Source organism: Prionailurus bengalensis, chromosome C2 (assembly GCF_016509475.1).
Source record: "Prionailurus bengalensis isolate Pbe53 chromosome C2, Fcat_Pben_1.1_paternal_pri, whole genome shotgun sequence".
NCBI lineage: Eukaryota > Metazoa > Chordata > Mammalia > Carnivora > Felidae > Prionailurus > Prionailurus bengalensis.
Genome location: NC_057350.1, coordinates 104,810,462 through 104,837,571, shown reverse-complemented (window position 1 = coordinate 104,837,571; position 27,110 = coordinate 104,810,462). Strand labels below are relative to the sequence as shown.

The 27,110-nt window shown below is 38.9% G+C and overlaps 1 protein-coding gene across 2 annotated transcripts in view; it reads left to right on the top strand.

Moving 5' to 3' along the window:
• PPM1L (protein phosphatase, Mg2+/Mn2+ dependent 1L) overlaps positions 1–27,110 on the top strand; it is a 300,744-nt gene that overhangs the window by 192,623 nt on the left and 81,011 nt on the right. The window contains exons 1-2 of one of the 2 annotated variants that reach the window (XM_043594985.1): positions 3,864–3,975; positions 4,356–4,530. In XM_043594985.1, coding sequence (XP_043450920.1) covers positions 4,494–4,530 — 37 coding nt within the window. In that variant the 5' untranslated portion in view covers positions 3,864–3,975; positions 4,356–4,493. Of the gene's footprint in view, positions 1–3,863; positions 3,976–4,355; positions 4,531–27,110 lie in introns of those variants that run through there. The other variant, XM_043594984.1, reaches the window with a different exon arrangement.

Here is a 27,110-nt window from a genome sequence, read left to right as displayed (position 1 = left end):
ATTCAAGAAGTTGGAATTGGCTGGCTGACAGGTTTTTAAGATGAATTGTGAAGCAGTTAGCAGCTTTTAAAATACTTTGCACCCCCGCCCATTCTTTCATATATATTAATTATTTCCTAAAGAACATATACCACTGTAATAGTAAAGAGCTTTTTAGCCGAATGACCAGTAACAGCCTTCTACCTAGTAGGTTCCTGAATTTAGACACTTAGTCATTCTGCTGCTTTTCTTTTATCCTTTTGAGTATTTTTTTTACAAGGTCTGCTCTAGGCCTTTACTGTCCTCCAGACCAAAGTTGCTATGTATGCAAATTCTGTAAGAGGGTACATTGGCGGGGCACCTTTTGTGCCCTGCCTCACCAGTTTTTAGCTCATCTTTCCAGCTGTTGACCATCTTCTCAGGTGTAATCTGGAGAACCTGTGAACTGTGTGTCTTCCAGTTTCTTCCCTGAGGCTTCTCTGCTACCACCTGAACAAGCACAAACTTGAACATGTAGGCAGAGTTAACCTCCACAGGGCAACCATTAACTGAGAAGCCCAGTTTTGAGCTGCATTCCACATGACTCTTCAGAGGGTCCCTAGCAGATTCAAGCCCATTGCCAAATGAAGAAATAAAGGCAAGAATGGAGAAGATGGAACAATATGGAGAGAGGAACACATTAAATAAAGCTTCCTATACAGCTTTGTATGTGAAGTACATAATTTGCTATTTTGGGTTTAAGCTGTTTACTTTCCTACAGTAATGACATCAGTGATAATTAAAGACTAAGTGTAGTAGCATTTTCCAGTGGAAAATGACTCCTAGGCTCTATCTAGAATCGTGAAAGCAAGTTAAGATTGCAAGCAAAGAATTATGAACTGTCAGAAGGTTTTCTCTAAAGGCTATCTAATTCTTGGCTAGAGCCAAGATGTTAAACTTCTTGGTGCCAAGCACTGAACCGGATGCTGGGGGAACCCAAGGGTATGTATGTAAGATACAGTTCTTATCTCAGCCACACTGAGGAAAATACTTACACCTATACAAATACCTACACAAACACTTGAAAGACTGTTGGCTACTATTAGGTGTGTTCATTAAAAGAATTTGTAGCATTTTAGCCAAACTTTGAAGGATGTGACGGACTGGCCCAAACCAGTAATTTGTCTACTTTCATTCAAAGTTATTGTGAACATACAGAATGGTAACAGCATAAATTGCTGGGGAAAGTGTAAAGTACCACACGAATGCAAGATACTGATATTGCTAACTAACATTATCGTTTCTGGAATGGTTGATTGTAAGAGCATGTAATTTAGGATTTAAACTTCCAGTAGCATTTCTCATTGATGAAACAATAGATAAGTAATCTTAAATTTTAATTTTGTTTTTCACTTTTTTAGAATTCCAATGAAATTTTTAAATTTAAATTTTTCTTTGTATTATCTGTTACCTGTGGAATAATTATAATCTCAGTTAATAAGATAACAGCCTGTTTTTTTATTGAGATATAACTGACAATTGTTTCAGGTGTACAACATAATGATTTGGTATTTGTATATATTAGGAACGATTACCACATTAAGTCTAATTAACATCTATCACCACACATAGTTACAATTTTTTCTTGTGATAAGAATCTTTAAGATCTACTCTCTTAGCAACTTTCAAATATACAATACAGTATTTTCAACTGTAGCCATCATGCCAAACATTATACGCCCAAGACCTATTTATTTTATAACTGAAAGTTTGTACCTTTTGACCACCTTCACCCATTTTGACCACCCCCATCCCACCAATCTGTTCTCATCATCTACGAGTTCAGTTTTCTTTTGTTTTGTTTAAGATTCTACATATAAGTGAGATCATATGGTATTTGTATGACAGCCTCTTTTTTAACATAGATTCACGCTTGAACATAAGGTTTTAACTGCCATTTGAATACATTTAGAGCATTGCCTCAGTATGAAGGTGATTTCTTGAAATATCTTGACAGAATCTAGTATTTTGCCAGAATTGCTTTCTTTCTGTTCCTCTTAAGAATCTTTCCCACGGGAAGAACTCTATACATGCACATGCAGTTACACTGTTTTAGAAATGAAATGCCAAAGTATAACAAAAACATGGTAAAAAAAAAAATTATACAGGTCTGTTCAAAGACCTGTATCATGATTTTAATTAGAAAAGTAAATCAGTAGTACAATTGGAAGGAAATGTGTATGCTTTCAATAATAGAGAGTACACCAGTATTTGTAAAATGTGCATTTTAAATTACTGCTGGTACCTCATAGATTATCTCCAAGGAAAAACATTAAAGACAGATATTACACTAAATAGCAAGGTAGTATGAGTCTAAAAATAGTTATTCTGCAGTATGTTTGTTTTCCAGTGTCAAGAGAAAATTGTTATTAAACTCTAGAATTAAATATGTTGTGCTAATATAATATGCTGAGTCCATTTACATTTTATGGAATAATTTTATTTGTTCTGCACTAGATGGCTGGCAGAGAAATTGAGCAATGTTTGGTGATATTTTAAAATTGTAATTTCATCAACAACTGACCTAGGAACTCTAAATGTAAATGTGGAAATAAAAAGTGTTGGGTGCTATATTTTGCCATTCTGAGGACTGATCTATAACTTTTCCCCATCATTTCCCAGTAGCCTTTTCCTGGGAAATTAATTGTCATTGTTCTGGCAAGTTTCTCTTCCTCTTAAACTGTGCTAACATTTAAAAGGAAAACTCTGAAGGTTACAAAAAAACATTTTAAAGATAAAAATTATAATAGTAAGAGCAGTGAAACAATTCAGAAATGTGGAGAGTAAAAAGTGAGTATGTTCTCTACAATTGGAGTATAGCCCTCCCTACCTTCTCCCAGGCACATATGATATTACAGATTAATTATATACATACATATATGTATGCTTTCCATAAAAAGGATATATTGTCACTGGTATTCTGTAACTTTGTTTTTTAATGTTAAAGGTAATATCATGATGTTCTTCCTTGTCAGTTCATATAGACCTAGCTCATTATTTCCAAAGGCTATAGAGCATACTGTTCTATAAACGAAAAAACAAAACAAAACCCTATTGATGAGTATGTACTATATATGTGTTTGTGTGTGTGTTTAACTCACACTTGTCTTAAATTATGCAATGAATAGCTGTATCAGAATTAATATATATATATATATATATATATATATATATATTAAACTATGTGGATGGGTCTTCTAGGCACATATCCCAGAGACAATCCTTTTTAACAGTTTCTTTTATTTAAATTTATTAGTGGTTGTGAGTATAATTTTAAGCAGTATATGTATGCATTTGTTTATTTTATCACCTTCAGTCCCCATGCATGTGAGGCAGAACTGGACTGCCAGGAGATGCCAAACTCTTGGTTTTGTTAAGCAATGTGTTTTAAGAATTTCACAATTCCCCTGATTCATACATGCCGCTGTATCACTTAATTTCTCTCTTAAAGTTCTGCTTAACTTTAATTGTGATTCTCAGCTGGGAGGGAGAAGAGTATGCTATCTCCAGCCCAGCAGCAGAACATACCAGAATCTTTGGGGAGATCTTTTTCAAAGTATGCATGCCTTCCTTCCTACCTCAAATGGAAGCTTGCTTACCTGGTTGAAAAATCACTGCATGCAATTTCAGGTGTTACTAGTTAGGAGTGCTTCGTGCAGATTGTGTAGCCGAGAAAAAGAAAATAAGCTAAGAACGATCTATTTCTATGTCTATATATCTATATCTGTATCTATATATCAGAAATATATATGTATATATATAGGCCAAGACATTGAGTGGCAAACAGTTCTTTTTTTCAGGTTAAGGGCATCATTGCCTTAGGTCTCTTCATTCTGTTTATGCCATTATTCCATTATCAGCCCCAGCAGAGGACTCTCTATTCACTTCACAGGAGTTCCTGCGTAAGCATTAATGAGCAGAGAACATCAAAGCAGAGAAGTGGATGCCGTGGCATAGGTGAGCTCACTGCTGGGTTGAGTGACTAGCTTCTGCATTCTAGACAAGGGCAAGTCAGATTTATAGCCAGTAAAATTACTATCACTGGGTCCTCAGAGTTCAGCAGAATAGTTGGAACTCCGGGTGATAACTCTTTGTATGCCAAACCAAATCCATCATCTTTTGTACCTTTAAACCTGGTAGAAAATTCCTAGAGGTCTGGGAGTCTATTTGAAGGCCCACCGTACTTTGTAGAGTGGAGTCTAACAATGACAATGGACAAGAATGTGCTTGTCTAAAGGGTTTGTGTCACAGTGCTTTCGGTTTCACTACAGCACTTGAGGGGAAGGGAACAGCCTAAGATGGCTACTAATAGGGTTCTCTACCTGTTTTAACTGCAGACTGCAGCAGAATATGTAAAATCGCGACTCCCAGAGGCCCTCAAACAGCATCTTCAGGACTACGAGAAGGACAAAGAAAATAGTGTTTTGTCGTACCAGACCATCCTTGAACAGCAGATTCTGTCAATTGACAGAGAAATGCTAGAAAAATTGACTGTATCCTACGATGAAGCAGGTATGTTTGTCTTTAACATGCACGCACGCGCACACACACACACACACACACACACACACACACACACACTTTTTTTCCCTGCAGAAATGTCTTTATAGACTTTGGTTAAATTTAGGCCCTTTTCTGAGGTAGAAGATGAAGGGAAGACTGGATTCAAAGTTACATAACATGGATTAACAATAAATTTCTGCTCTGCAGTTTTAGTATCAAAAATTTCATCAAGAAATTCCTAAAAATGGCTCTTAAATATCAAATCCCTTTAAATTTTTTGCTTTTTTTTTTTTTTAATGGAATTTTTCTGGCCTCTTATCCACCATGCACTCCTGTTGATTTAATCATTTAAAGTGTCACTTCAATTTTGGATACCAGCTAAAACCTTTTACATCCGACAATCCAAGGATTGTTATTTGCTTCAAGCATTAGTTTTTAATTTCAGAGACTTTCTTTTCTAAAGAGGTACCATTTTTTTTTTTCCTTCAAGTTTCAAGCTGAACTTAACTTTCTTTTCCTTTAGCTCCTCAGATGAATTCTCACCCCTAATACCACATTGTAGACTTGGGTTCACTGCCTGCCATAATTCACCCATCTAAGGGAGTTTCTTAATGAAGGCATGGACAGGCCTCCTTATAAAACCATTTTAAAATATTACAAGGTCTGTCAGCTAGAACTCAATTTTAACAAAGCCAGTACAGTATTACTTGGAATTTTAAAATCTTTAATAAAATTAAACTTGGGAGAAATATCTTGGATAAAATTGTCATTACTTACCCCTTATTCTCCCCTCCCAGATTTAGGAGAATAGGTTGCTAATGGACAAATGTTGGTAATATTAATCCCCATTTTAATACCAGGAACTTCTGTCTGTATTTTCACAGGGAAGTTGTTTGCATCTTATTTTCTTTCTCATGATCTAAGCAGTCTCAATGCTGACATTCTTAACATTTGATTTCAAGCTTGAATAGCAAACAGAAGAGCAAATTTAAAAAGCAAACATTAGGGGCAGCTGGGTGGCTTAGTCAGTTCTTGATTTAAACTCAGGTCATAGTCTCAAGGTCATGAGATCAAGCCCCGTGTTGGAGCATGGAGCCTACTTAGTATTCTCTCTCTCTGCCCCTCTACCCTGCTTGCTCTCTCTCTCTAAAATAAAATTTTTAAAAAATATATAAAAAACATATATTATATACTACATATGTCTAACCACTAAAGCAGTTTTTCTGGTTACCAATCTGTTCCCATTTACATTCCATCCTCTAATCCCTTTACAGCCCTGTCAGAAAGGATCCATATCTCTACCCTTGCCCAAGACAATTTGCCCAAGACATTACTACTCTCTCTCAGTCTCCTTTGCTTTATTAATTTTCCAAACACATTGGCTTTCTTCTGCCTGGTGAGTGGTTAGTTATTTGATCTCCATATTTATCTTGTTTTTAACATTCTTTTCTTTGGAATTTGCATTTATCTCCTCTCCCATCCCCAGTGAAATAAAGTAAAGCTATGATTTAGCCCAATGAAAATACTATGAATATTTATAAAATCTTAGAGATTATAGACCTCATGTAGTCCACCCACTTGCTGTTCCCATTTTATGGTGAGAAAATCGGGACCCACAGACCTGCCTAAAATCACACACCTCCTAATTACTAATCAAGCTGGGCTTTCACCACACTCCTGCAGGTTCTCATCCCCTCAGTAGGCATTTGTTGAGTGCATAGCAGATTTCTAGGCCATTGGAAGAAAGAGGAAAGGTATCAAAAAAGGCAGGGAGGAATCTGAGATATAGAAAACACAGATCTTGCTTGAAGTCTAGCTGGCGAACTAACACATCTGTGTGTGACTTCTGAAGAAAAATTCCTGAGGAGTTTGGGAATAGGCACACTCTGGAATAGCTACAAGCTATCAAAGTTAAGCTGAAGGGAGTAAAGGAATAGTGAAAGTGGCTCAGATTTTCAGTGGGACTCTTTTGGGGACAGCATTAGTTTAAACCCTGAAGGACAAATGATGAACATGGTTTTATGAAGAGAACATGGTTTTATGAACATGGTTTTAGTCTGCATGCATGAAAGGGCCCAGGTGGACACCAAGCTGGCAATGAACATCAGCCTCAGCCTCCTACCACTCAGTTTTAACTTCTTCAGGAAAAATTTTCCACTCACCTGCACTCTTGTTGAGTAACTACTCATCTGCAGAGGTGCCCTTGTATGTGGACGTTAGGGGCAGATACTCTGGCATGGAATTTATCAGTATGAAGGATTTATCAACTTGAAGCAGTGGAATGAATACAGGATTGAGAGCTGGAGAACTGAATTCTGGGACTTTCCTCTGGCTTAACAGTGGTGTGATCTTTAGCAAATTAATCTCTTAGAGCCTCTTTCTGCATCTATAAAGTTGGGCTAGTAATATCTCACAGGGTTATTATAATAAAAGATAGCATGTTTGGGGAAGACCTTAGAAATCATATTGCAAATGCTGCTAATGTTGAATGAGAACAGATTTTGATCTTGTCTGTCTCTCAGACCAGTTTAAAATACTCTTAAGAGGGTTTTCTTGGCATATAAAGTTTGGGGAGGGAGAGGGAAATTTTTAAAAATGATCTTCAGATGCTTCTCAAAGTCAAACCGCATCTATCTGTTAAATTCCCCACTCTGGGATCAGTTTGCCCTTGGTCATTCCTGCATGAGGTGACACATTTTGTGGGGACTGCGTATATGTATATGAATAGGTGAATGTCACTGTGTGTTATAAAATCAAAAGATCATTCACTGCCTTCTCCTCCACTACCCATATATTTAATATTTCATTTAAAGAAAGAAGAGAAAATACAAAAATACTGTTATTTAATAGAAAAATATTTCATCATAGTACAAAAGAATTAGGATAGAAAATTGGTAAAAAAAAAAAAAAAAATAGCCAATACCTTCAGATATAAACATCCTATGCTAAAATACTCATTTGCTTCAAGTATTGAACTTCTTTTATTTATTTATTTATTTATTTATTTATTTATTTATTTATTTTTGAGAGAGAGAGTGCAAGCTGGGGAGGGGCAGAGAAAGAGGGAGACACAGAGTCTGAAGCAGGCTCCAGGCTCTGAGCTGTCAGCACAGAGCCGGACATGGGGCTCGAACTCACGAACTGTGAGATCATCACCTGAGCCGAAGTTGGATGCTTAACCAACTGAGCCACCCAGGTACCCCAACTACTGAACTTCTTACGCTATCCTAGGTTTGATGTCCTCACGTTCTTTTTTTTTTTTTTTTAAGTTTATTTATTTATTTTGAGAGAGAGACAGAGAGACAGAGAACGAGAACACGGGTGAGGGGCAGAGAGAGAATCCCAAGCAGACTCTGCTCTGTCAGCACAGAGCCCCATGCAGAGCTCAATCCCATGAACTGTGAGATTATGACCTGAGCTGAGATCAAGAGTCAGACGCTTAACCGACTGAGCCACCCAGGCGCCCCTGATGTTCTCACATTTTTAATTCAGCTCTCCTAGTTTTAAGAAGTAGTTGTAAATTAGACACTAGCCTGGTCTCTAGAGAGGTTAATTTGTTTTTAATGCTCATCCACGGATAAATCAGCCTGAGTGACTTAATGACAGTTGCCACCATCTGTGGCTTCTAAACTTCTAAATACCAATTAATGAAAAAATTCCTTAGATGCTTGTCTAAAACCAGTGGCTCAGAGCCTTTTCTCCCTCCCTCCTCTTTGTTAGTCTTTCCTTCTTAGCATCCTCTCTTTTCCTTTAAGTATATACATACCTTAATGCTTACTCACCTATAATTCAAGTATCTGGCAATCTGACATACCTGAAATTTAGCAAAGAAATGGAAAGTAGGGAAACACCACATGCAACCATACCATGTCACAGAATTTGTGGACAAACCCATACAACAGAGGCTTTAGATTCTCACCTAGAATCTATATATTTTTATTTTATATTATTCTGAGCAGTTAGGTTATATTTTCCAACGTGATATTTTCTTTTATAAAATTCTTTTTCTGACCATGAGTGTTACATTTTTATTGCAGAAATAGAAGTAAGTAGAATGGTGTAAGAGACTAGTAATTATAATAATCCTACCATTGTGAACATTTTGGTGCATTTCCCTCACTCAAAGCATTTTTGAAATATGGTTGATAATTCTGCAGTTTTATATTCGCTTTCTTCACTTAGCATTAGTACATAAGTACTTCCTCATTTCATTAAAACCTTTTTATGTGAAGATAATTTTAATGGCTGCACAATATCCTGTTCTTTGAAAGTACTGCTAGCTAACTAAACATTCTCCTATGCTGACACGGTTTTTGTTTTTGTTTCTGCTATAATGAATCATGCTGCAATGAATATGGTGGGCATTTGTCTGCATTTCATATTACTTTAGAGAATAGACTTTGGAAAACATGAGTTTAAGATTAGGATTAGAAGGTGGGGAAGGGGATGATAATTGGAGCAGAGACCCTGAGGGCAGCAAGGAATAAGAGTAAGGAGTAAATCCACAGACACCTATAAAAAAGTTATTCGTATTCCCAGCATTGCACTACACTCTGTGAAATCAGCATCCATAGACTCTATATTATAGGGTTGACATCATTGATCTTCACAGTAGTGACCTTGATTCACAGAGAATGTTAATTATATTTTATATGTAAAAATAGTAATTGTGTAAACCAGTTTAGAAGTATTTTCATCCAAGTGATTTATTTTTAAGTTTTGACAGGAATGAAGATGTTTTATGGTATAATTGAAAGAGGTTTTGGAACTGAAAGACCCAGACTGTATTCTAACTCTACTGCCAACCAGGTTTATGATCTTGAGTGAGTCACCAAATCTTCCTAAAGCCCATTTTCCCATCAATCAAAGGCATGGACAGGATCTCATAGATGTCTTCCATTTCTAAAACTGTAACTCTGGTCTCTTGACACTGGAAAATGTAGGTAGCCATAGTTTCTGCAAGGTTGCATGTAGCTTCATCTTGAATCTTCTGCTTGCTCTATTGCCTCCCTCTTGTCTCCTCACACATCCCATGTAATTTGTATGTAATATCTGACTAAAAGCAAAACATTACTTAACTTTCCTGGCACCTGCATATGAAAATGCCTAGGCACACTTTTGTTTGTGGGGTGGGAAGTGAGACAATAAGAGTCCAGCAACATTAGATTTTGGAAGGAGAGTTTCTGAGCCATCATTCATGGATCCTCATTAAGACACCTTAACTTAGATATTTTTATTAGCATTTGTTAATGCTAAGCAAAATTCAGAGTAGGAAGTTTTACATTTGATCTATTAATGTTTTTACTTGAAGTACAAGTTCATACATATTTCAGTAGGTTGGGTTTAGCAATAGAGAAATTTCCAAAGAAAGCAGTGACATGATTTGAGAAGAGATCAAAATAGCATTTTACATTGTCTCACTGACTACCATTATGTAAATTTTCTTAATTTGTCATAGTGGGCAAAAGTTGAAGGGCTGAAAGAGCAGGAAAGGGAATCTTTCTTTGCATTGTTTATTTTTAGGCTAGTATATTCTTCATATTTCTTTATATAATCTCAAATTGTTTCTAAGGTTTTTTGTTTTTGTTTTTTGAGTTGGGGCATGAATAAATAGCCTACATATTCTCTTGTTAAAGATAAAGGAGTATGGCTTGTAATGCTTTGTGTTTGATGGAATTCTGAGGAGAGTAGGCCGATATTCTCAGCCTCACATACAGGAACCCTAAGACATGGGAAATGGGAGTAAAGAGCTGCCCTACCTCCCCTTTTGGGAAAAGCCAAGTGTAGGTCTGTCCAGTGGTGCCATCTTGCTGCAGGCTTCAGAGACAGTTGCCTGATTAGAGCTTCTTCTCAGAGTTAAACCAAAGACCAGTCAGTTTTATTTTTATTCTTACGGTTCACTAGAAACCCATGTAGCTTTCCAACGAGCACAGGTTTCCACCTCATAGAAAGAGCACTTACAAGTAGAAAGTGAACCAGATAGTGCCAATGAGGGAAGGGGAGAACCCAGCTGGCTGTTTATTGCGTTCATTTACGCATCACTTAAAGCTGGGGACCTGAAGATCCACTTACAAGTGTCAGGCAATCACATACAACTTTCCCAAAGGAGGTGAGAAAGAAAGAGCAGCTTTAATTTTTCAGCCTTTCATTTGTGATTCCCTGATGTTGCTCTGCATTAGAAATTTCCGAGAGCTGAGCCCAAGCAAAGCTACCTGCGGTGAAGACACACCAAGTACTGTAATGGATGTTTTGGAGAAATAGCTTTTTAAAAGGGTGGTGAATGAGCTCTGAGCAGTTTAGGAAGTAGCCAGAGGGTTACTTCCTATCGAGCTTATTTTATTCTTAAAATAGACGGTACCTAAAAGTTACACCTACGATTTAATTGAGCCATTAGTGTCAGCGTAATCAGTGATCTCAAAAAGAAAGCCATTTACTGTCATGGGGTAAAAATTGAACACACATCGGGAAACCAAACCCAGGAAAGAGACTGTGAATTATTTAGGGACCTTTCAAGTTTTCTACGAACATAAAAATGCAGTAAAAGGCATTTGCAGGAAGTTCTTCACTCTAACAAATAGAGTGAATTTCTCAGTATGTTTCTCAAACATGTCCTAAGGGAAGAAGTAACACTAAGGTTTCCTTACTTTATATCTTCAATCACGACCTCGTTTCCAGGCTGAAAAGATACACTTGCCAGAGCGTTGCTGACAGGTTTTCGGAAGAAGGGAAAAACAGGGAGCCAAAAGAAACTTAAAAAGGGAAATTAAGTCCTGGTGTGTAACCTCTGACACCAACTTCTGAATTTCTGTAAAAAATTTAAATCTGTTTTATTTTTCCATTATAAGAGCAATATAAATACATTTTAGCACATTTTTTTTAAATGGCAAGATAGAAGATGAAAAGATATCTCTAATTCCAGCACTTACACATAACCACCATCTTTAGTATAATTACTGCCTCTCATTTTTCTGTTGGGTTTTAGTTCTTTTTACCCGATTATATATGTTTTTTCATTTAAGACTGAAATGTCCTATTTTTCTGTGTTCTTTTAAACTACTCAGAAAAGTAATTGTTCATGGTTGCATAATAACCTATTGAGTGGATATGCCGTAGTTACCATTCACATAACCTTTTAATATTTCCAGCATGGTCCCTACCTTTTTTATCCACGTTCTCATTACCATATAGAATCCCTGAATTTGAAGGTCTGCTTCTAACCTGTGAAAAGGTGAAAGTAGGTAGTATTATTAACAAAAACATAATGAGGACTTTTGTAACGCAGCCAATTATTAGTCATACAACAGTGGAAGCAGAAGATGAAAATAGGTAGTCAAAATCCACTTATAATCTGAGAACTTCTTTCTGGCCAATAATAGCAGTCTTTTTAACCATGCTAATTTAAGTTTCAGTTATAATTCTTATATTTCCCCCTTTTTATCATGGATTTCAAAAGCCAAAAGATAAGCGTTCAGGGAGTAGTAACAAAGTGACTTTGTCAATTATAAACTAGAAGACTCTGTGCCACAGCCTTTGGAAAGTATCCAAACATGGGATTCACAAGCCCTGGGGCTGGTTTCCATGTCTATGGCGGAACATAGCACCTCTCTGCTTGGTTTCTTCCATTTTTAAAAAAGGACATTGCGTTAGGTATTTTGTTAAGTTTTTTCAGCTTTACCAATGTGTGATTCTGTCGTTAGTTCATCTAACATTTATTGGTTTATTCATTTATTCACTCTAAAAATTGAGCACCTGTGAGGAGGGCATAGTGCCTGCCACTGGAGTGCCCAGATGACCATGTGGCCCTTCACTGCAGGTGTGTGTGGATGCATAATGTGTGTATACACGTGTGCCCAGTGGTAGGAGGCCAGAGGGACAGAAGTAGAAACATATAACTGGAGTAGAGTGGAATCAGTGCTCTAGAGGGTATGTTAAGAGGACAGTAAATGTGTAGAAGAGGCAAGAATTACATTTGGGATGAAAAGTATTCTTAAGTAAATCAGAAAATCATAAGAGAATCCCTAAGCCTCTTAGAAACTGTTAATCTGGAAATGTAATGTCAGTTGCATTTTTAAAGGCAGGCTTAGTGTGACTAATGCTTTATTTCTCCTTTGCTTCCTGTGATGATGTGCCAAAGCCTCATACAGACCTGTTCTTGCCCTCTGCCATAGTATCACCTTCCACATTTTAAATGTTGCTCTCCAACTAATATTAATTAGCTTATATTAATTAGTTTACATCAGGGGCGCGTGGGCAGCTCCGTCGATTGGGCGTCTGACTCTTGATTTTGGCTCAGGTCATGCTCTCACATTCGAGAGTTCAAGCCCTGCGTTGAACTCTGCGCTGGCAGTGTTGAGCCCGCTTGGGATCTTCTCTCTCCCTCTCTCCCTGCCCCTCCCCTACTCATGCTCTATCTCTCTCTAAAAAATAAATAAACTTAAAAAATTAGTTTACATCAATATGTTATCAGCATTGCCTGTTTTCTTATGAGATGTCCAAAATTAAAAAAAAAAAAAAAAGATAATTCAGAATGGATTTTATAAAAGTAATATGATGGGGAGTTATTTTTTTAAAAAGTCACATTCCCCAGCTTCCTCTTGATTTTTAACAGAAAGCTTCATATCCACTCTGAGAATACATTGCTCCAAGTTTTGTGGTGTGTAGAATAAAATTTTAAATTTTGAAGAATTTGCTGAGAATATTGGAAACCACAAGCTAACACTGGGATTTAGAATCAGGAAGTGCCACCTCTAGTGATTAAAACATTTGAATGGGGCTGTGTTTATCTTTCTAATCAAGTTGTCATTGTTTGCCACAAGGGAAGTAATGTTATTACCTGTTCTAAAGTAGTATTTGATTACAAGGACTGAAGAAAATGTGTACACTTCAAAGAAAATAATTGTACCAGGTGGTCACAATTTAGACTGCATTGGCCAGGCAGAGACAGGATGCCGATGCTCTCAGTATCTCTTCCTTTCAGCACTATCGGAATTTTGTAACCAAGATTCTATAGACTTTGTTGGAATGCTTGTAATAAATTTTAATGAGATCCAAGTTAATTGTAAGACCTTCAGTCTGTAGGGAAAAATAGGATAGTTTTTAAAGTGCCAGAATTTCTAATGTACCGTGACTGTCCATTTGCAGTAGTGAGATGTAAGCAAAATGCACCCTCTGGCTGACTTTCAGACTGGGAAGATCTGTAATCATAGGCAGCTGGACTACTGTTTAATGTCATTTTGCAAGAATGTTAAATTTAATCTTCGGGAGCTGCTAGACACACTCCAAAGTTTCATTTGGTAAATTGCCTTCTGAAAGGCACTGTTTTCAAGCCACCCTCTCTCACCCAGAGGAATTCGCTTTGTGTTTCTTTCTTTAGTTAATGTCCCCATCTCAAGGCTGTGTGGCTTAGGCCCTTTCTGGTGAGGCTGGTCTGGTGAAGAGTTTCTGCAGTGCCTGCACTCAAGAAGCACCTGAATGTGCTCGTGTAGTTTTGTCATCAGTCCAAGGGAACTGTAAATCAACTATGGAGCAATCACTAGGACGTACACTGTTCATTCAACGCAAACATTTATTGTGTACCGGGTTCTGGCTAGGTGCTGAGAGTCTAAGAAATGGGGAAGGACAGTGGACTTAGAAGTCTTTCCCTTTGAATTTATTGCTAATGCTGACTAATGTCTCTATAAATCCATCTTCTAAGACCTGCCTCAAAATGACACCTTAACTGGCTTCTTCCTTACCTGAGTCAGGGCTTTCCGTTCCTCTGACCTCAGCCCTTCTCATCCAAGGAGGTAACACATTATCCTTTTGTTGTTTATTATTCTACTTGCTTCCTCAAAGTTTGATTTACATACAGTCACTGTTTACACGCATACAAGAATGATGGTGCAATAAAAATAGGAAAGCAAGGCCAAAAAGGAGAAGGAAGCAAATGTACTAACCATGAAAAATAGACAAAATGAAAACGTTTTCCAATGGGGACAGCTTCTCTTCTGGTACTAAAGTGTCTGTGGACTTTTTCAAAAGGCACCTTGTAAACAGGCCATTGAGCAGCATTATCTCAGCTTGGGTTCCCTAAAAGCAGAGTCTAGGGGCTCCTGGGTGGCTCAGTCGGTTAGGCGGCCAACTTTGGCTCAGGTCACTATCTCGCGGTCAGTGAGTTCGAGCCCCGTATCGGGCTCTGTGCTGACAGCTCAGAGCCTGGAGCCTGTTTCGGATTCTGTGTCTCCCTCTCTCTGACCCTCCCCCGTTCATGCTCTGTCCCTCTCTGTCTCAAAAAGAAATAAACGTTAAAATAAATAAATAAATAAATAAATAAATAAATAAATAAAAGTAGAGTCTAGAACAAAAGCCTTGAGTGCAGATAGTTAATTTAGGAATGCAATCCCAAAGAACAGGAGTGAGGGGCATGGGGAGTGGAAAAGGAAGCAAGGGAAAAGAGAAACATGGGAAGCTAATATGAGGACACATTATGGGGTTGGCCTCCCCTGAGGGTGACTGACTGCTGCCTAGGTCCACAAAGGAAGCTTGTGAACAGCATGCTGGAAGCATCCACCAGGAAGTGAAAGGGGAAGCATTTAGCTACTAGTCCCACTCCTCACTTGTCAAGGGTCGCTCCACAGACATGAACTTCACAATTCTGGTTTACATTTGCCTGAGTACCAAGTGGGTTTGGCGGGCATCCCATACCTTAGCGTCAGGGAAGCTCCCAGGAAGGAAACAAATGACCAATGGCTCAGGCAAGGCTATATCTGGACTGAACTGGGTTAAGAGGTAGGACCAAGAGAGGGCAAAATGGTACACAGGAGATGGAGTACAACAAATGAAATCTTATAACAATAAGAATTGCATGTGAGTTTGTCTTACTGTCATTTCTTGCATAACAGCCATCTATAAAAGCCAAAGATACGTTTTTCATATTTTTCAAAGCTCTGGTATAGCATGTGGCTCTGTTCAATGCAGAGAGTGTTTAAATGCATTTATAGAAAAAAATCTTACGTATAACAGGAGACAAAAGGAAAGGGTATTTTTGTTTGATGTAATATTGGCAGCTTTCCAGCTTAAACCAAAATAATTGACTAATCCTCATTTTTATGGCTAATGAATTCAAGTACCTAGGCTCTTCAACCTGAGTGGCACAGTGAGCTCCAGCTTTTCATATGTGTAAAAATTAATTACCTTCCATAGATAACTCACAATAGTGGTTACTCTGGAGAGGAGAGTACATTTTCATCCTCTTATTGTATTATTTGAATTTTTAACTTTGTCCATACATTTTCTATTTTTTTAAATTTTCAATAAATAAATAAAACTAAATAAACCTTGTTAGTACATTTCCCCTTATCTTCAATGCTGGAAATAGAATATAATAAGACTGAAAACCATTCTCCTTGTTTTCAGTAAAGTTTTTCATGTATATTCATGGAGTAAGTCAAGAAAAGAACTCAGCAACAGGGTCAGCCATCATGGAACTGCAATGTCAAGGTCAGAGAAGGTCAGTAGTGAGACAGGCTTACTACTGTGCCAGTGAACACCTGAACTCCAGGGATGCTTCTGCCATAGGGTTCTTGGTGGTCTTTATGCCCTATGTCAGCACTGGTCCCAGAGTCCCAGGAAGGCTAGCCTTATTGGGGGGTAAAAAAAAAGGAGAGAGAGAAAAGTTCCTCTGAAAGAGAATAGGACTCATGGCCAGTGAGCTGATGTGGATTCAGCATTTTCTGATCTTACTTCCTGATGGTTGCCTCTGGTCTACCCTACCTTGATCTTCCTGTGTGTGACAAGTTACCTGACTTGCTGCTTTACTTGGCCTTTTAGTCTGATTCTCTTTCCTGAACTATAGCCAAACCTCTACTAATTTTCTTGCAAGAAAGTTTAGCACACTGGAAAGAGCCTAGCCTTTGAAGCCAAACTGGCTTCAAGTTTATTACTTATCATGCCTTATACAGCTTTTTATGAGGATTAAAGATAGCGTATGGAAAATGACAGACACAGGGTAGACAATGAGAGTAACAGTGTTCGCCTTTCTGCTATTATCTTTGCTGTTACCTAGGTTGTCATATTTTTAGTTTGTTATACAGGGGCATTTTCCCAACCCCTTCATGGTTGAGAAGATTTCCTATCTTAAACTGTGCATAGACTGATTTCCTACACGAGCACAACAGAAACCATCAAAATTCTGGCTCTGTCAACCTCCTCTTTCTACTTTGTGCTGTCCTGAATGGAAAAGCAATTTCTCTACTGCATTGGTACTCTGTTTTTGGTTTTTCTTTCCTAATGCTGTGTCTTTGTTATCGCTTGCTGCATAACAAATCACTCCAAAACTTAGCAGCTTTAGACAATAACTGTTTATCATCTCACACAGTTTCTGAAAGTCCAGAACCCTGGTTGGTTCTCTCGTGAGGTTGCAGTCAAGTTGTCAACCAGGGCAGCAGTCTTTGAATACTGGGGCTGGAAGTACTACTTTCAGGCTTATTCATGTGGCTCTTGGCAGGAGGCTTCAATTCTTTCCACATGGCCTCTCCATAAGGTTGTTTGCTACACAGCTTCCCTCAGAGATCTAAGAGAGAGCAAGGGAGTACCCAAGACTGAAATGGCAGTCTTTTATAACCTAATATTGAAAGGGACACACCATGGTTTCTGCCATTTGCTGTTGGTCCCATAGACCAACCCTAACTCAATGTGGGAGGGGACTGCATGAAGGTATGAATACCAGGATGTGGGGATCATTGGGGGCATCTTGAAGGCTAGCCACCACAGTCTGAGTTGTAAAAATACCTGCTCTTAACTCTGCCAACTCCTTCACCTCCACTCTCTATTATGATCACCCTTTCTCTCATTTTCTCATAGGTGCCTTCATCCTACTTGCATTATGTCCAAAGCCAGAGTGTTCGGCCCTGTCCCCAGCCCTGGGATGGCCTTAGGATTCTTTAGACTTAGCGTCCTTTCCCATAGCTGCAGATTGTGTTTCATTAGGCCATTGCCAATGCCCTCACTGTATCAGTTGCTAAATATTTTGAATTTGACTTCTGACTCCTCTAATTTGTGAAGACCTTTCCTTCTAGAGCTTCCTAACACAATACCCAGTATCTTAGTCCATTCAGGCTGCTATCACAAATACCACAGACTGGGTGGCTTATAAACAGCAGAAATATATTTCTCACGCTTTTGCAGACTAGAGTCTGAGATTAGGATGTCAGCATGATCTGGTAAGGGCCTTCTTCCGGGTCACAGACTTCTGACTCCTCATTGTGGTGGAAGGGGCTAGGGAGCTCTCTCTGGCCTTTTTTTTTTATAAGGGTACTAATCCCATTCCAGAGGGTACTGTCGTCATGATCTAATCACTTCCCCAAGGCCCCACCTCCAAATACCATCATATCAGGCATTAGGATTTCAACATGAGAATTTGGTGGGGGAGGCAAACATCTGGACAGTAGTTCTCAGGTATTCTCTGTAGTTGCCAAACTGCAGCTTAGTTTTTCACAACGGTATCTTAACTGCTTTGAGATGAAAGCATTGCTCTCTGGATAGTTATAGTTTTCTGTCTCTCTGTCTCCCCATCTCTCTGTCTCTTCTCTCATCATTCCCTCACTCCCCACCCCTCACTTTATTTTTCTTTCTTTGTTTTTTCCTTTAGCTGGCTATGTTCTAAAATTTATCGCATTTAAATTTTTTATATTTATTAAATAATTTGATGACCTGTTCTGTTTTTAATTTTTTAAATAGATGAATAGAGTAACTAGAGAAATTATTTTTATATTTGATCCAGCAGTAAAAGAGTTTCCTTTCCGGGTGCCTGGGTGGCTCTGTCAGTTAAGTGTCCGACTTCAGCTCAGGTCATGATCTCACGGTTCATGGGTTCAAGCCTCACATCGGGCTCTCCACTCTCAGTACAGAGTCTGCTTCCTATCCCCTATCTCCCTCTCTCTGCCTCTCACCTGCATTGTCTCTCTTGGTTTCTCTCTCAAAAATAAATAAACGTTAAGTGGAAAAAAAATTGCTTCTTGGCTGCCTCTTCAAATGAAAAAGTCACTGAATATCTTGTATTTTCTACTTTTTATTATTCCATAATTTCTCTTGCTGGTAGGCTTCTCCTTTCCTACCAAATTCCACCTCAGTTTCTTTGTTTCTAGAGAAAACAACAGTAAACAAGTGAGTCTCTCCTCATGTCAGCTTTGGTGCAAGAATGCAAATGGAACTAACAAGTTACTTCCCCCATTTCCTAGAGACTGCTTCATTGTGGTTACATTTTAAAAAAATGTTTTGAGAAAAGCTTTTTTGTGAGAACACATATATATTTTTTTTATCTACCACTCTTAAAATTGCTTTCTGATCTACACGAAATTCAATCTGAGATTAAGCATTGAAGAGCTAGGAAAAATAGAAATGCCCTCACAAAATGAGAGATGCATTTGATTTTTGCACTTAGACCCAGCTTGTAGAAAGTATTGGCCCACATAAATAGAAGGAAATAAACTCAGCCAAATTTGCCTACTTGTCTGCAGGCCTACATGTGTTTTAAAATCATACCTGTAAGTGTTATAGGCCTAGTGTAATTGCATTTGCAAATAAAAATACAGGAAGGTCTAGTGCTCAGAGTACAATTAGATGTGTTAATTTTCCCTTTTGGCTCCAATGTCAGAACTTCAAGCTTCTTCACTTGACTGTACTTCCTTGTAACCTTACCCTGTAGGGGAAATCAGTATTCCAGAACCACCAAAGAAAATGAGCTTGTCTAAAAATAGTTGCCTGTTGACAAGATTTTAGCAGATTTTTTTTTTTTTTTAATATGAAAGCTTTGCCAAATGGAATGAGGTCAAATGTGACAGATGTGGTCAAATCCACTTCTAATCTGTAAATCCCTGACCAGCTGCAGTTGTGTTAATTTTAAAATGGATATTTTGAAGTTGTGCTGGATTTATGACATTCTCAGCATTTTTCTATATCTCTAAGCATTTGGGGGTACTGGCTGCATTCTGTGCTTCGGTGATCAGTGCACACTATTCACTGGTGTCCATTGGGTCCTACTTACCAGAGTCTCAAAGGAGGTTCTGTTTTGCCCTGCTTTTATTTGTCAGGAATTCTTCTCCAGCAGCCCTGAATAATAAAAATTGTTTACTATAATACTCTACAGCAGGTGATTCTCGACCAGGGGCAATTTTTAACCCATCTACCCCACCTCCTGACATTTGGCAATGTCTGGAGGCATTTTTAGTGTCACAACTGAGGAGGAGGAATGGGGGGTGGAGGAGAGGGAGATGCCTAGTGGTGTCTGGTGGGTAGAAGTCAAGGATGCTGGTGAACTATGCTGGAAGGCACAGGGCAGCCCTCATAGCAAAGAATTATCTGGTCCAAAATGTGGATAGTGATAAGGTTGAGAACTGCTTTAGAGCAATCATTCTCAACCTTTGTAGCATATTAGAATCATTTTGGGGAGCTTATACCATGAATGCACCCGGACCAATTAAACCAGAATCTCTGAACAAAGTACCCAGGCCTCCATGATTTTTTAAATCTCCCCAGGTGATTCCAGTACACAGCCAGGGTTGAGAGATGCTACTTTAGAGCAAACAATTTTAGAGGGCAAGACTAGCATAGGCATCGTCCCAGATAGTTTCCTTTCTAAAGTACCTGAAAGGGCCTCATTGAAATGTGGCTTGACATATGGGCAGTGTCCCATTATAGTATTACTGTGAGGTTCAAATGAGTTTTTAATAACTTTTTATATTCTCTAAAGCCAGCACTTAAAAACTTGAGGAACTTCTATTCTCATTACCATGTTGGAAGTTCATTTTCTCTTGGTTCTATGTAATAAAATATGTTCTTTTTTCCTGCTGGCGAGTGGAGATAACAAGTATTTACTGGTAGCTTTAGTCAGTGAATTTCTCTCAGATAACATTTGGGGTATTTGGAGCATTGGAGATTTCTTTTCCTTGAAGGTTTCTGATGTATTTTTATGACTTGATGAACAAGTCTCATCATTTGTATCTATCTGAATCCATGTGCTATGCAAAGGAGCTAAAGTATCCTGTCTAAAAATATTTTATTTGAATATTTTCCCTTTTGCATCCCTTTCCTAGCCATTTTCTCTCACAAAACCCCAAATCTTAAAATGCGTGGACAATCACTCTAAACTCTAGACAAACAAGTATTCTCTAAGTATTGTTAACATTTAACTTTTTATTTTATTTTAGAAGCCTCTGTTGATGGCACAGCTTCTCAGGGACCCCCCCAACCCTCTCCCCAAAAAACACAAATGTGTCTCAAACCTTTTGACAGGTAGATTGAACAATTCTTAATGATGTATTACATGGTAGAAAGACTTCCATTTGTAAAAATCGGGACATACTTGCCTAGTGGACAATAAAACTGTCCCTGTCCACATTTGCCCCAGAGCCTCAGCGGAGATCAGATTGTCCATCTGCAGATCCCTTGAAGGAGTAGAGTGTGGTGTAACTCATGGAGAGCCATCTGAAACTTGGGTCATTAACATGTTCTTCTCCCTGCACCCCCCAAGCCTGTCAGTAGATGCTGGACAGTAACCACAGGGAATGGGAATAAGGAAGAAAGTGGTGGTGGCCGCAGAGCCCAGCGGCTGCCCACAGTTCTGTAGGTTTGTTAGGTTTCTCAGGCAGGACAGGGAGAGGTCCAGGTTTCCAGGGCCCTGAGGTTTACAAATTTGGAGAACCTCTTTAGGAAAAAAAGAATAAACATTAGGTACAAAATGCAGATTTATTTAGGATGAGAAATCACAATGAATTGCACATTCAGAGAGGTAACAAATACCCAAATATTACAGAACCTAGAAAATAACAGTATTTTTATTAATTGTCTGATACAGGCTGTTTAGTCTGACACATGCTTAATTTTTCCCATGTTTTTGGCAGCATACTCTTTGTTTGCCTTTTCCTGTAGTGATGAGTTTGTAACATTATTTCCTCTAGAGGGACTAGGAAGACAACTCAGTCTCTCCTTTAGAATAGTTGAATGAAATTTGTGGGATTTTATTTCGTTTTGTTTTTTAACTGATGCTGTAGAAAGTCTTTTTCAGCTTTTCGACTTGTTAGTGATGTCATGTCAATTATGAGCATTGCTGCCAAACCTGGGAAAACCTCTATCAAAGTTTCTTGCATACCTGAGATGAAAGATTTTAGGTCATTTGAAGTTTTCTGATGCAGTAGCTAATCATAAATACTCCGTGAATTTATAACACTCGTAAACCAATTCGTTATTATTGTCCTTATTGTAATGGTTCATTTTGAGTTTTGTTTATCCTCACTGGATGTCAAATGATCAATAAGAACCTGTCGAGAAGTAATGGACGAGGCCATTTCAGGTCAAAGGAGAGCGATGGTGTGATCTGGCAAAAGTGTGGTGTCCAGTTTGGGCGCAGTGCTGTGTCCAAGTAGGGCAGCAGTGGTCAACAGGAGTAGGAGGGTGTGCTGGAGGCAGCCAGGAAAGTGGGAAAGTGTCAAAATTTGGCAGGTGCCTCAAGATAGACTAGCTGGTGTACTTTTAATTTAAGAAGTCCAGGGCCGTTGGTGGACCACTGAGTATGTGAAAGCAGCATGGTGTAATAGTAGTACCATTGGCCTCAGACCCTGCCAAATTCTGATTTGAATCCTAGCTCTTCCCCTGGCGGACCTATGAGACCTTACTGTCAAAAACTATATGTGAAAGTAACTGCAAGCAACATAAATATTTCACTATGCTTAAACTTGATATATCCTCGAGTGCCCCTTAGCTAGACCCCCAGTGGAGGCCAATATAAGCTCACTCTATACAAGGAAAATTATAACCAAGGGGATAAAGAGTAAAAGAGACAGTGGTTTTACCTGATTACTTCTTACTTCTCCACATATGTTCTCCAAATTTTCCAAAAACATGAGCCAAGAAAGAGAACTTGTGCAGGGAGGGGCCCTCACATTTAAGCTGCAATAGCTTCAGGTAAATCTTCTCTGCTCAGGACTTACTCTTTCCCTCCTCTATGGCTTCAGAATCAGAGATTATTTTTTAAGTTTATTTATTTATTTTGAGAAAGAGAGAGGAGAGAGAGAGTATGTGCGCACCAGCATGCACATGAGAGGGAGGGACAGAAAGAGAGGGAGAGAGAGAATCCTGAGCAGTCTCTGTGCTGTCAGCACAGAGCCCAACTTGGGGCTCAATTCCATGAACAATGACATCATGACCTGGGCCAAAATCAAGAGTCGGACACTTAACCTACTGAACCACCCAGGCATCCCAAGACAGATGATTTTTAATGCAATTATTTAGGCAGTTACTATCATTTTTGACAGTCATGTAGGGAAGATATACTCTGATTAAATTTTAGACTAGATCATAAAACCCAAGCAAAGGAACATAAATGTCTGATATCAACACTCAGACAGAAGGTGGGATGATTATTCAGGGCAGGGCAGGATCTAACCCCAGTCAAAACATGGTCAGCCACCCCCTTCATCAAAAAGTGAGAGTTAATGACAAGAAAAAGTCTATAGGGTGCAACAAGTGCCTCATAATTTAAGCAGTAGTTGATCTTAAGGTATCTAGAAGAAAAACAGAGTTGTAGCAATAGGAGGCCCATAGCAACCAGGATTCTGGGCGGTTACATTTTGTCCTGAATCACACAGGTGTGACCCCTGCCCCAGAGGCCTGTTTAGCTGTGGGAAGCAGAAGGTAGGAAGAGGCACTGATTAGTATTTTAAAACAGTGGCCTTCAATAAAAAATACAACGCTTGCATATTTTCTAAAAAATTTTTGAAAACTACAGACTCCTCTTGCACATTTATAAATTGACGTACCAAACCTTTCATCATAAGTTTGAGTAGTAACAAAGGATATAATTTCCGGCATTTTACATATGAACTTTAACTATTTTAATCCAAATCTTGAGCTACAAATTTAGTTCATTAAATTTTGAGGAAATGGCTGCTTTTTAGCTTAGTTGTTAAACTCAGTCCTTACTGTCAAACAAAAGGGCCAAATTAGACTTACTTGCTATCAGAAAATGCCTGTTGTCATTTTTTCAACTCAAAGGTATAAAAACAGTTCCCTATAAAAATCATCCTATGTCTGAGTTCTCATTCTAAGATGGATAGCTAGATGATGGATGAATGGATGGATGCATAGAAGCAAAGAAAGGATGGTTGGGGGCAGGGAGGAAGATGGATGGACAGATCATTATCTAGGTTACACCTTGCCCTAAGTATGTTGACTAGGAGAAAGAATGCACTTTCAGATTCTTCCTTTCACCTCCAATAAGTTTTCATACTCCGGGCAATGTTATGTTGTAAGATTTTTGATGAATGTGGGAGATACTGTGCTCTTTTGTAATGTGGGAAGAGGGTAATTATGAAGGAAAGATGGGAAAGGAGAACCATCTCAAGACAACCTAAGTTACGAAAGAAAGATCTGGGAATGGGATCTGAAAATTGATTTCATTAAAACTCAGTGTACACATGTCTTCTGGGAAGTTTTTATGTATTACTAAAGGTAAAATTAAAGACAAAAAAAAACCCATAATGTTTTTACTTGCCTGAACATCAGAGTCAGAGACATCTAGAGGGAGACTACCTAGATAAATATGTTTTGATACATTTCTCACTTTGGGAAGAAATTTATGCAGAAACTGATAGTGGTAACTAGGCTCTCATATCATAATCTGTTGGATAATATTCAAAGTCTAGTTAGACTATTGGAATAAGGGTTCCCACTTGATCCAAACTGGCTTTTAATCCCAGCCCAACCAGTTATCAGCTATATAACTTTGGGATAATTACTTAATTTTTCCAATTAATGGTTTTCTCATCTGTAAAATGGGACTAATAAAGAATGGTATCTTCAATATAGGATTGCTGTTAAGATTAAATGGCATGATACAATGTAAAGCAGTGTGCAAGGAAGGGTTACATGCATGGGATTTATTTGTTTGCTTAAGAGAAGGAATGAATCTCTTTTTAAATTTGATTCCTAATATATGGGATGGACATGCACCTGAGAACACGGAGAGGTTGTGATAATGTCATGCTAGAAAATGCCTTCTGATTCACCACCTGGCACATCCTAGAACTCAAGAGAAGTTTCTCAAAGCTTAGAGTAATAGGTAGACTTTATTAGGGAAAGAGAGAATTTATAAGCTCAAGATTAGCAAGAGAAGGTCTAGGTTCCCTATATCCCAGCACCCCACAGAGAGTTGTGTCCCTGGCCAGGGCCCTCTACTGGATACTTCCTAGTGTCTATATTACAAAGAAAAACCACAGCTTCACACCCCACTTTATTTTCCTTTTTCTATAAGCAAATGTGAGAGATCCTTCTCAGTAACGGGACACAAATGTCTCAAGCAATATAGATTTAGGTGCCAGTTTTTTACAGTTATTGTCTGAGAATACCAGCTTCCCAGTGCCTAGAAACCTTGGGCCATGGGAAGTTGGAGCCCATCTGGCTGCAGGGGGAAACTCCAGATACCATGGGAAGCTGAGCTGGGGTCAACTCTTCCTGGTGAGAGAATCCTTAGTCCTAAGTAGCTCATCCAGGCAATCAGTGAGCCCTCAGTATCGCTTTTGGACAGTGCTGCTCCTGAAATCATGGGTATCATCTGCTCTCTGCTTAACTCCTAGTCTGGATCTGAACTCCATTGGGAACAAAGATTTGGGAAAGAAACTTCAAGGAATTTAAAGTCTCTCTCTTGTGGGAAACTCTGGGCATAGTGCTGCTTTAGGACTAAAAGGTCAAGGTGCATTATAATAGAAGACCAGTTTTACCCCACTGCATGGGACTGTCCTGATAAACCATAAGCTCCTTGAGAATTGGCAGTTTTCGTTGCAACAGGAGATAGCAACTTTGTCATGGACAGCCTCATGATGGGCATTCCCTTACAGCACATTGTATTATAAGAAAGACACCTATCGAGATAATCTCAAGAAAAAAGGAAGGTTTATTGGAAGAATAGAATCTTTGGGAGGGGCTTAAGGAAGAGCTGAATAGGCAGAACTAGAGCAAGATGTAACAAGGGCAGCTCTGGAAACTCTTACAGAAGTATGTAGATCTTCATTCTGTGGCACTGTCATTCATGTGGTTGGGTTACTACTGCTGTGTAACAAACTACCCCAAGCTGTGTGGGGGTGGGAACCCCACAACATTTTATTGTGCTTATGGATTCTAGGAGTCCATGCATAAGGGGAGTCACTTGTCCTTGACTCTTCATGTGTGGGGCCTCAGCTGGAAATACTTGCATGGCTGGGTGCTAGAGGAGCCACTTTCAAGATAGCTTCTTCATATTCATACTTCTAGTACCTTGATGTAGGAATGGGCTTCATGGGTACTATTGGCCAGAGCGCCTACACATGGGCTCATTAGCATCCAGGCCAAAAGATAATCAGACTTTTTATATGACAATGCAATGTTTTGGGAGGAAATATCCTAAGAGGGGATGTCCAAAGAATGGTCATTCCAGAATATCCAGGTAGAAGTTGCATGCCTCATTTTTTAAGAAAAGATTTCTTATTATTTTCTTATTATTTATTTAATTTTTTAAATGTTTATTTTGAGAGAGAGTGTGTGCACATGTATGCTTGGAAGCAGGGGAGGGAAGGAGGGAGGGAGGGAGGGAGGGAGAGAGAGAGAGAGAGAGAGAGAGAGAGAGAATCCCAAGCAGGCTCCACACTGTCAGCACAGAGTCCATCATGTGGCTCGATCTCACGAACTGTGAGATTGTGACCGAGCTGAAATCAAGAGTCAGATGCTTAAACCCATGAACCACCCAGGTGCCCTACATGCTTTTTTTTACCTAGCCTGGAAGTCACTTCTGACAAATGCTATTGGCCAAGTAGTCAAAGGTCACTCAGATTCAATGAGGGAACAGAGACTCTACCTCTTCATGGTAAGGATGTCAAAGCAGTTGTGGCCATTTTTTTCTAAATTGTTACACTGGGCTACCAACTTCACTTTGTTCCTTGGTGAAATTCTTGAACTAGGGAATCTGATTGGCTTAGCTCATTCTGTCGATCAGTTCCTCTGGTCCTGTCAGCTCTGGCAAAAAGGGCAGGCTTATATATTTAGTAGAACTTTTCTTCCCTGCCTCTGAAAAGGGGCAGGCTCTCTAAGAAGAGTTCGTGATTGAGAAGGAAATAATGAGATCTCTAGCGTGGACGCTATCAGGAGTGGTAACCATCTTACTGCTTTCCACAAGCGGTTTGGGGAATAGAGGGAACCTGAGCCAGAGAGAAGAGCAAGCTTATGAGGTGACTGAAGCTCATGGGGGCACAGATTCTGTCAAGAGCATGACACTTAAATTATTTGTGTTTATTGACATCTATAAGAAAGTGAGGTCTGGAAGCATTCAGGCTAAGCCAGAAGTGAATAATACTAGAAAACCTTGTTCTTGAAAGGAGAACAGATTTGACCTTGAGCAAAATCAAAGAATGATAGAACCACTTCACAGCTGCTACAGATTTCCGACTTTTAGAAGCAGACGTTAAATATCAGATTTTCTTGGCTTTTAGTGTGTCAGTCCCAGTCAGTAATTAACAACACTGAACGAAACATCTTTGTTGAGATTCTCAAGCTGCTTAACTGATCAGCCTAGCTTAGCTGAGCATTCT